The sequence below is a fragment of the Arctopsyche grandis genome, chromosome 8, assembly GCF_051622035.1.
Source record: "Arctopsyche grandis isolate Sample6627 chromosome 8, ASM5162203v2, whole genome shotgun sequence".
Classification (NCBI taxonomy): Eukaryota; Metazoa; Arthropoda; class Insecta; order Trichoptera; family Hydropsychidae; genus Arctopsyche; species Arctopsyche grandis.
Genome location: NC_135362.1, coordinates 1,886,674 through 1,897,467, shown reverse-complemented (window position 1 = coordinate 1,897,467; position 10,794 = coordinate 1,886,674). Strand labels below are relative to the sequence as shown.

Here is a 10,794-nt window from a genome sequence, read left to right as displayed (position 1 = left end):
AGTCTCACGAGCGTCTGAGCGTCTGAGAGCTCGCCGTGTTCGAGGCTTGGGTCGAACACGTGGTCGAGTATAGTCGGTGTGGTACGACTAAGTGCACGGCCTGAGTGAAAAAGCGTGCAGCGGAGCGTTTAGCGTTGCGTGCAAACACGCATGCTGTTGCCGCCGCGCCGCTGGCCTGCCACTCAGGACGCTCGCATCTGTTTATATGTGTTTGACACGAACGCTGCACGCTCCGCCCCGCCCGACGCTCAAGTCGAGCGTGCACTCGGGCCGTGCACTATGGAATAAACCATACTCCTCGGAGGACTTCTATGATGCCAATGAGCGCTCGCCGTGATCGCTTGGGTGGATCACGGGGCCAGCCTGCCTTAGTTCAAGGCCGGCTTTTACGAGGGACGCTGCATCTGGCGGTCCGCGCCGGGATCACCGGGTGCCGGACCCACGGGAGACTCTAGAGCGACTGACAGATGATCAGAGTAAAAGAGAGAAAACAAAAGCCGAAGCCGTAAGAGGACAACCAACGGCCATGAGGGTTTTTGGCTCGGACACCTGTATTAATCGAGTAATAAAGATTCTCTTCAAAATTCAACTGAATTTCCATAGGCTGGGAAACGGTCCAAAAACATTAGCCCCCCTATAAAGCTTAGCACGGGATCGAACCCGGCAGCCTCTCGGTGTTAAATATAAACAAACGCAAACATCGAGCCGTACTTGTGGCTAAATGTAGTAGTGGTAGTTGGTAGGGGCAGTGTCAGTTGTTGTTTGTGTCGCTTTCGGCCATTGTCTGGAATCGGTGCGATCGGCTCGTCAGTGCGACTGCGAGTGTGGGGTCGGTGGTCGGTGGTCGGTGGTGTGTGTGGGCCATTGACGAGAACGGCCGCGACGGTAGAAGGTAGAAGGTAGACGGTGGATGAATCACTGCTGCAGCAAGGTGTCAGTGGTGAGGCGGCGGGCGCAGTCCGTGCAGGCGGGCATGTCGGGCCTCGAGGAGAGCAGCAGCGACACGGAGGGCAGTCGCGAGTGGGCGGGTGGCGGGGGTGGCGGGGGTGGAGGCGGCGGGGGCGGTGGCGGCGGGGGCGGCTGCTCGGCCAGGAGGGCGAGGAGGGTGGCGCGGGCCGAGCTGTCTCCCCCGCCGGCGCACCCCCTCGCGCTCTCCGCCTGCACTCTCGGAGGGGTGGGAGTGGGCGGAGTGGGAGCTGGAGGGGGGTCAGGAGTCGGAGTCGGAGCCGGAGCCGCGGACACAGTGGTGCTGAGCGTGGACGGCACCCCGTTCGTGTGCTCGGTGGCGCTGCTGGCCGCCAAACCCAACACCATGCTGGGCCGCATGTTCACCTCCGGCCTGGAGTTCGCCCGGAAGAACTGCCGGGGCGAGTTCGAAGTCGCCGATGGGATATCTGCTGTACTCTTCCGAGCGCTCCTCGACTACTATCGCACCGGTACTACTATACCACAACTCGACTATCTATTGCACCATTTTTTTTCCTCTTCAATTCATTTATTTCTTTTATTTATTTGTTTAGGTAAGAACAGTCACATACAATTGGGTCTACCTGCACTAATCTACTTTAGTATGCGGTCTCACTTTGTCTCGTGTGACACTGACACTGACACTGAATAATACCGACCCCAACAACCTAATCTTAAATAAATAGGGCAAACCTTAACTTAACCTAACCTATCCTGACCCTTAAATAAATAGGTGTCTGCTAAGATATGTTTTTTTTGGTGAAAGTATAAAACTTAAAAAAAAAAACATCTTAGCAGCCAACACCTATTTATTCAGAGGTCAGAATAGGTTAAGTTAAGTTAAGGTCGACCCTTAACCGTTTGCCTGCGGCCGTCTTCTATGGAAGCTTTACGCGACAAATCTATAGCGCGGCTGTCTTCCATAAAATTTCTGAACTTTGCACGGGATTTTGAGCCTTATATGCGCCTATTTCAACTGTTTTAAGGTTCAAAATTGGTTGAATATATTACTGAGAGTTGAATGCCATCTATTCAATTTGCTTAAAATTAATATATACCAGTCAAAATTAGTTTTTTTGTGGAACCATACTGAAACCTCGTTTGTGTGACGTCACATCTGTTGAACAATGGCAACCATACGTCTCAATTGTATAAGAATGATTATTTGACAATTAAGCCAAAACTACGAAATATATTATGTATTTTATTGTTTAAAATAATACTTTATGTGTTAATTAACATATCTGGTTACTTGAGTAAATATTAAAATTTGTATTTAAGGTCGAAAACTCGATTGCCAAATTCGCGAAAAAGGTGCCACGTACAGAGCTTGTTCATGATATTTATTGGCACGGGCAAAGTGTTAAATGAATGGAGCCAATCTTAACTTAACCTAACCTATCCTATCCTGACCCTTGAATAAATAGGTGTCGGCTGCTAAGATATGTTTTTTTTTTTTTTTTTTGTGAAAGTATTGATGAAATAAAATTTCAGAAAAAAAAACATATCTTAGCAGCCAACACCTATTTATTTAAGGGTCAGAATAGGTTAAGTTAAGTTAAGGTTGGCCCTTACATTTATTAAAAGTTACATTTATAGCGAAAAAAATACACAATTATTACAAATTAAATTTTATTTGTACATTAACAACGATACATATCTCTTAACTAAATCTTAAATGAAAAGAGCTACGATACAAATAAAAAAAAATAGTCGATTTAGAGCAGTGCTACTCAAACTTTTTCAATTAGCGGACCAGCATATATTTTTCAGTAATTCTCACGGACCAACATCATATTTTTAAATAAAAAAGTTATATACGAATATGAGTGAAAATTTGTTCATATAATAAATAAAAATAATATTAAATATTAGTAAAATTTATTTTGTTGAATTCAAAGAAGTACAATATTTATACATCATATTGTATGTACTTAAACAAAGATGAAAAATGAAAATAAAAAAAAAAAACTAATGAGAAATGAGCTTGTTAGTTATTAGATAACTTATCCAGTCGTGGTTTTATCAAAGACAATTAATTCCACACGTAATAGATCATGAATATTTACACTATTACGATATTTTGTTTTTATTAAACTAATGGTTGAGAAACCAGTCTCGTAAAGGTAAAAGAGTTTCAGTCTATATTCTTACATATCTGGGAAGAATTCTGCTTTCAATTTGATCTAAAAAGACGCAAGTGAAGTTGTGGTTTCAAAACACTTTTAATTCTTCATTTGTAGTCAGATCAATTAGTTTATCTTCCAAATTAATTAATATGTACATTATAACAAGCTATTTTTTATTTACTTTGTGCACGGACCGGCTACCACTGGTACACGGACCAGTACTGGGCCGCGGACCATAGTTTGAGTAGCACTGATTTAGAGGTAGACCGCATACTAAACTAGCACCCAATTGTTTGCAAGTGCCCCAATTTTTACGTTTTTCGTAATAACTATGTGCTTTTCAAAGCTATACATACACCCTATATTTATTTTATTCCTAAAATGAACCACAAGAAATTTATTTTAATAGATTTTGTATGATTTAGAAAGAGGGTACATCGTAAGAAAATAAATTTATACGTTCCAGAGTATGATTTAAAGGCGGTAGCGATAAGTCACGTTTTTGACTGTTAGCTTGCATATTCTTGTTGATCGATGAATCAATGCAAGAGAAAGAAACGGCTATATTTTCGTAAGCTATTGTTTTCGTCGCTTTTGGCGCGTGGCTATTGAGTCATGTAGTCGCCTGTTAGCCTTACCTATATGCGTTTGCGTGTTCATACTTGTCGTTATTTTTGAATACAAAAATAATCAAAAACATGCTATAGGACTAAAACTTTTTATGTTGATGTATAAAATGATTAATAAGATATACATATATTGAATCCATTTGTATTGAGAAAAGCTGTATTTGGATTAAAAAATACTTGGGTCTTACTCGACCCCGGTTCAGGACACTCGTTCGATCTCAACGCTCCAATCCTTCAAAGGTTAATAAACATATATAAACAAAGGGAACTAATTATTTGGTGGAATAACTGAAATGATCGGTTAAAAATTAAGATTAATGATCACTAATTTATTAAATAAGTGATCAAGTTAAATAATTTAAATCACAAGTAAAATCAAATAAATTATAATTTTTTACAGTTGGATGATAGCGCGTCGCCCACCTTAGATCTTAGCAGCCAACACTTATTTATTTAAGGGTTAGGTTTAATTAGGGTTGGCCCTAATCATTTAAGATCTTCTCGTTAATTCGTTTCGTTCTCCAGCTATTGCGTGGTAATACGTCATGCCCGTTGTTGCTGGAACAGTTGGGACTTTATGTCCCTAATAGTTATGTGCGTGGTAGACATCATCATTTGATGGTTGTACCTGCTGCTCGCACACTTCTTTTTCGAATGGCTCCTATTCCAAGAGCTATTCGACTTCTCAATGAAATCGTTGCTGCTGTCCCTGAATGTGATATTTTCCACCTTGGGGAGCGTAGATTATCGGATATTATCTTAACATATTTATCTGGTAACCTGCGCTCATCATTACTTTCTTAATTTGAATGTGATGAATGAGTGGAATCTTAATCTACTCTCTTCCATTTGGGCCTCGCTGTGATTTTATTTTTATTTTATTTTACTTTTTCTTTCTTCTTTGTATATTTTTATATACTATTTTAATTTTGTTCAGTGTAAACAAAGAATGGGATTTGTGGATTTTATTTTTAATTTTTACACTTTTGTTATTTTTTTTCTCTCTGAATGATGTATTATTTCCTTTTGTTACTTTTTTTTTTATTATTATTTTATTTTACCATGTTTTCTGCTTTCTAATTTTTCTGTTTTTTACTTGTATTTATATCTTTGTTAAATATAGGCCATTGTGGCGCATTAGGTTCTTGTAATGCCACAATGGTCCAAAACTATTAAATAAATAAATAAAAATTGGGTTGTTAGGGTCAGTATCTATTAAAAAAAACATATCTCAGCAGCCAACATTTATTTATCTAAAGGTTGGGTTGGCCCTATTCACTTCGAAGATCGAAGTCGAAGTCATAACCAGATCTGAAATAGGAATCAGAATTGCAATATATATATATTAAAGTCATATGCCTCATCACTGAGGATCGTGACCACGATGTCTGGTTAACTAGTTGCTTCCATTCGTTTCTGGATTCGGCCAGACGACGATTTGCCACTATGGAAGAGCCCATCGCTGTAGATATCTGGTCAGTCCAGCGTGCGGGAGGTCTGCCTCTGCCTCGTCTGCCCTCCACGCCACCAACCACAACCAACTTTTCCAGGCTCTCTTCACCTCTTCTTGCAATATGACTGAAGAACTTTAACACACGTCTCAGACAAATTGTGCACAGTCTATCCTTGATTTTTATTTCCTCAAGGTTGGACACATTTGTTCGTCTGTCAATCCAAGGCACACGCAACAGCCGCTTCCAGGACCACATCTCGAAGGTCTCGATTCTCTGTCTATCTGCCGCCTTTATAGTTCACGTCTCGAATCCATAAATGTAGACAGAAAAAACGAGACTTCACGAGACGGGTTTTGACGGCGGTAATAGGAACAGAATTGAAATAGGAATCCGAAATCGAATCTGAAATAGGTATCCGAGTTGGAATTGAACGAGAAGCTAATATATGGGCTGTGGCTAAGAAAGAGGATGTTATGGGAATAATGACTGATTGTGGGGAGGAGATGAAAGTATCAGGGATGAAAGCGTCAGTGGCAGTTAGACCCGCCATAACCCAACCGTGGTCCTGGACAGCGCTATCTACCAGGATTTATATGATTATTATTTCAATATGCTGACATTTCCTTTCGTTGACTCGGATTTATTTGTCTCGAGATATGCTAGGTTATTCTCCAATCCTTTGTCTTCTTGCTTGCTTTTCACACATCCGTTTTGAAACACCACATTTCGAACACACCTGGAATGCCCCTTTCTCTTTTTTCAGGGTTTTCGTTCTTATAATAGAGCGGTTCTTCCATATTTTTATCAGACTGACCATCGCTATTTTTGCTATTCTCTTCTAAATAATGGCGAAGCCTCATAAAATCCTCAATACTTCTATATTACTTCTTCTTTGCCTGAATATTAAACCCATTTTTTAATTACAAATACAAATTTTTGTTAGTATGTAAGTGGGTAGCATATTTATAATAATCGATAAATTCAAGATGCTAGAACCTCGAATTTGCGAGAAACGGGGATAAGTTGCCAATTTATTGGAATTGTTTCAATGAAAATCAGATAAATTGGCGAACTCTGATAGGAAACGATTTACTTGGAGTCACGTATATTCAAGGTCTGACCAGCAACACCGGGCAAGGGAATGAATTCATGAAATCAGTTGAAAGCATTTTCTATTTGCTTTAATTTCCTACTAATCTTTTGCCCGTTGATATTTCTATGAGCAGTTTTTGGAAAGGAATTGATGCGTGATCTGAAATTGAACTTTTGTATATTGTATTGCAAATTAACAAATGGACTTTATTTTGAAATTTCACCAGTTTGCTTTGTTAGAATATAAATACAGGAACAAGACTGATTTAATAACTCAATTTAGTCAATTCGTGGACTTATCACTATTGCGCTTCGAGGACGCGATATGAGTATGTTAAATAAAGACAATTTCCTCATGCAATTTTTTTAGTATCGTGTATATAAATGCAAAAGCACTTTTTCTTTGTCGGCTGAACCGTGAATCATGTGAAGTATGTATTCAATATTCATGAGGGATAGTTTTTGCATTATTCATCAACTAACACGTAGATTCTAACCTTATTGGGTAACCTGCTGTATTTGCATAGAAAAAAAGAGTTTTTAATATGGTAAATTAAGTCCATAGATTTTCTAGAATATATAATGCAATGATACAATCAAGTCAATCTTTTCTCTATACTTTCAGCTGTTAGAAATTTTTATTAAAGCTTATTACATATTGAAGAATCGACACTTTATCCGAATTGTTGGCTACAACTAGAGAAGAAAAAATTGAGTCTTATAGCTGAGAATATATGGTAAATTTTTTAAACAAAGGAAAAAACCATAGAAAAATAGAGTTTTTAATAAACCAGTGCACTCAAAGAAGTATGAAACGGTGTATGCTTGGCATAACGAGGCGAGTTAGAAAACGGAATACGTGGGTTAAAAGTATGACAAAGGTGGTTGATGTAATAGTGAGAGTAAATACAATGAGTGGGTCACGTAACTAGAAGAACGAATGGAAGAAGTGCTCGAATTGTACCCGAGAGAATTTAAAAAGGCGAAAGGGAGAAGGGTGGATGAAATCAGAAAAATATTTGAGATGGGATGAATGAGAGTTGCTCAAAACAAAGGCAAATGGAAACGTGTTGAAGTGGTCTTCATCCAACAGTGGATGGCGAATGGCTGTGAATGATGATATAAATTAGTTGTTTTATCCGGCTTCGCTCGGTATTTGTAATATAAACCGCTTAAACATGGCTAATATAATAGTAAATATTTTACCTACCTACCTACATATAAAAAAAATAAAACAGTAATAGAAAAATGAATTAATTTATTAAAATTAAATTAATTTTCAATAGATGGCGCTAAATGCTTATGTATTTTCCAAAAGGAAGTGTCGATACAAACAATATATATACAGGTTTTTTCTTGATTCAACCACCCAAACCTTAATTATAAAGTCTCTTTCGAAATTATATATTAGATTCAATAGATGGCGCTAAATGATTGTATATTTTCCAAGAGGAAGTGTCGACACAAACAATATATATACAGGTTTTATCTTGATTCTACCACCCAAACCTTACATACTTACAAAGTCTCTTTCGAAATTATATATTAGATTACTTCGACACATCTCACCCCTTCGCCCTATCTGTGCGAATACGAACGCGCATCAGAAAGTCAGAGGCCAAGAGGAATTAGTTGAACTTTCGAAACAAAACGATAGGTGTCGCCACTGCTATTCTACTGCTATTATGCTACTCACTAAGTTAAAGCGTTTCGTTTCAAAAGTGACAATGATTTACTCCCCATGCTAAAAAATTTGGAATGAGATTATTCAGTAGGAAAATTGGAGAGAAGATGATTTTTTTTTTTTAAATGACAAATATAAAATACATTGCAAAAACATTTGAACACTATGGGTAGTTGTTGTTTACAGTGCGAACATAAAATTTTCTAAAATCGCTTGACCATGTAAATTGAACAATAATATGTGTATAAATATTAATTTATTTATTATGTATTTACTATGGTGCAATATATAAAAATCATGATTACTAATTAAATGTTTTATCTTTTTATCAGGCGTTGTGAGATGTCCTCCAGCAGTATCCGTCCAAGAGTTGAAAGAAGCCTGTGACTACCTCCTTATACCGTTCGACGCTTCAACCATTCGCTGCCAGAACCTCCGTGGCCTCTTGCACGAGCTGAGCAACGACGGGGCCCGGCGTCAATTCGAACGCTTCCTAGAAGAGCTGATCGTGCCGCTGATGGTGGACCGAGCCCTGCTCGGCGACAGGGAATGCCACGTGGTGATACTCCTCGACGAGGACTCCGTCGACTGGGACAAAGAATACCCACCTCAGATCGGCGACGAGTCTCTAGACACGGTCCTATCCACTCCCCTGTATCGCTTCTTCCGCTACATAGAAAACAGAGACGTGGCCAAGCAGGTGATGAAAGACCGCGGCCTGAAAAAGATACGCCTAGGAGTCGAAGGATATCCGACGTACAAGGAGAAGATCAAGAAGCGAGCTTGCGGACGCGAAGAAGTAATCTACAACTACGTCCAACGTCCGTTCATCCACATGTCTTGGGAGAAGGAAGAGGCCAAGAGTCGACACGTGGATTTTCAGTGTTTAAAGAGCAAGTCGGTGACTAATTTAGCCGAGGCGACTGCCGATCCTACTCTGAACGTCGAGGGTGGGGCTCAGCCGGCGGCCGAGCCGGACCCTCCGATCGAGTTGGATCACTGATGCTTCCTGGAACTGCTCGATTCTTGCTTCGATTGGATTCGGCGACGTCGCACCGACTCGTACGCAACCCTTGTCTGACCGTCGGAGCCGATACACATATCCGCGAGGGCGCGAGCGTACGCGAAAAAATTGTCATAATCGGTAGAATATATGCAATTTACGTGCGGCCAAAAATCCCCGTATAAAATTCTCTAGTGTATATACATATATATTATATGTTAAATTAATATTCGAACGCTTCATCGTCTGCCTTACGTACGGAATTTATGGAATTTACGGTCGCGGACGTTTCAGCATTCGGAAACGTATCCTGGGATATGTATATTAGGCTTTTTTATATTATATGTATATGTATGTGATGAAAATGTATTGTAAATTTTTGTCATTGTATTTTTGCGGATCGAAATGTGCATATTTTATGTGATGGATGTATTTAGTTGTAAATTTTTCTAAATTTTATATATGTGTATATGTTGCACTTCATTCAGGAATTGCTCATTTCATTCAAATGTCTAAAAAATGCATAGTTCATGAATTTTTGATCTCTCAAAAGTGTGTGTCGATTTCATAAAATATGCAAGAATTGTCTTGCTTATTTCATGAAATGAGCGATATAAAAAGAATGATTTTTTCACGAATTTGTCAAAAATAATTTCTTTAAATATGTAAAAAGTCATTGCTTAGTTCTTGAACTAAGCAATGCGGATAGTGGCGCCTCCTGTGATATTTTTTCGGAAGTTAACCAAATGACATTTCACTATATAACATTATCTGTCGATTAACCATAGTGATGTTCAGTTCATTTCAACTTAACTTGCCAAAAGTGATTCATTTGAATAATTAATAACTACATAATATGATCTTGAAAATTTTTCATATATATATATATGACCGAATAATCTTGATATTTTCATGAAATGAGCAATTTCAAAAATCGGTTGTAACATTGTATATTCCATTTGAATGTTTCCATTGTCTCCGATGGTTCACTTGTTAAAAACGAATCATTGTGAGTTTTGAGCTATCTTTTAACAGACAGTATTATGACGGTTGTTTCATAACCGATACTTGCCGCAACGGGCTGACGAATAATATGGCTAGTGGTGCTGAAGACCTCCCACCACGTTTTTCGATCAGTAAAACCCACTGGCATTTCAAATAGTAGCACAATATCTCTCGTCGCTGCTTTCGAAGATCAAACGGTCTACAATTTCATACTGTCCGTTGAAAAATAGCTTATTTTGTAATAATAAATGTGCAAATAAATAAGCTGCAGCACATAACGACACATTATATACGTATGTATATATTGTGTCATTTTTTAACGCTCATTGAATTTATTAAAATTAATTTGTATAGATATTATAGTTAGAAAGTATTTTTTTTTTTGTTTTGGGGGGTAATTTATATATTTATATATATATATATATATTATACATATATATTTTTTATTATGATACGTACAGTCATCGTTGTGTGGAGATTGTTGCAATTTACATGTTTACTATACGTAGCTTCGATCTCGGATTTTAGTATGGAAGGTATTGAATGTACCTGGTGTGTGTGTGTGTGTGTCGAATACGTTTCGTATGCGTGCCAAAATCTGTGTTAAAAATCGTTGTATTTGAAAGAAGGCTTTGCCGTTCGATTGTAAATAGAGTTTGATTGAGTGTGAGATGATTGTGGCTGCCAAATTACGGACGGTTTGATGTAAAAAAATTTTGCTGTCGCTGATTCGTTTAACGACAGGTTGTATGTTGTATGTTTCTTATTATTTTATTTTTTTTTTGTAATTTCTAACGGGTATTGTTAGGAGTTGATATGCTGAAAAGACGGT

General features: G+C 38.3%; 2 protein-coding genes across 2 annotated transcripts in view; one reads left to right on the top strand and one right to left on the bottom strand.

Moving 5' to 3' along the window:
* Positions 1 to 10,794, bottom strand: part of LOC143915612 (uncharacterized) — an 854,026-nt gene that overhangs the window by 657,602 nt on the left and 185,630 nt on the right. The gene's annotated exons all lie outside the window — the stretch shown is intronic.
* mri (BTB/POZ domain-containing protein mrityu) lies at positions 1,285 to 9,203 on the top strand. The gene is made up of 2 exons (XM_077436344.1): positions 1,285 to 1,436; positions 8,287 to 9,203. The coding sequence occupies exons 1-2, from the start codon at positions 1,313 to 1,315 to the stop codon at positions 8,955 to 8,957; spliced, it is 795 nt and encodes a 264-aa protein (XP_077292470.1). The 5' UTR covers positions 1,285 to 1,312; the 3' UTR covers positions 8,958 to 9,203.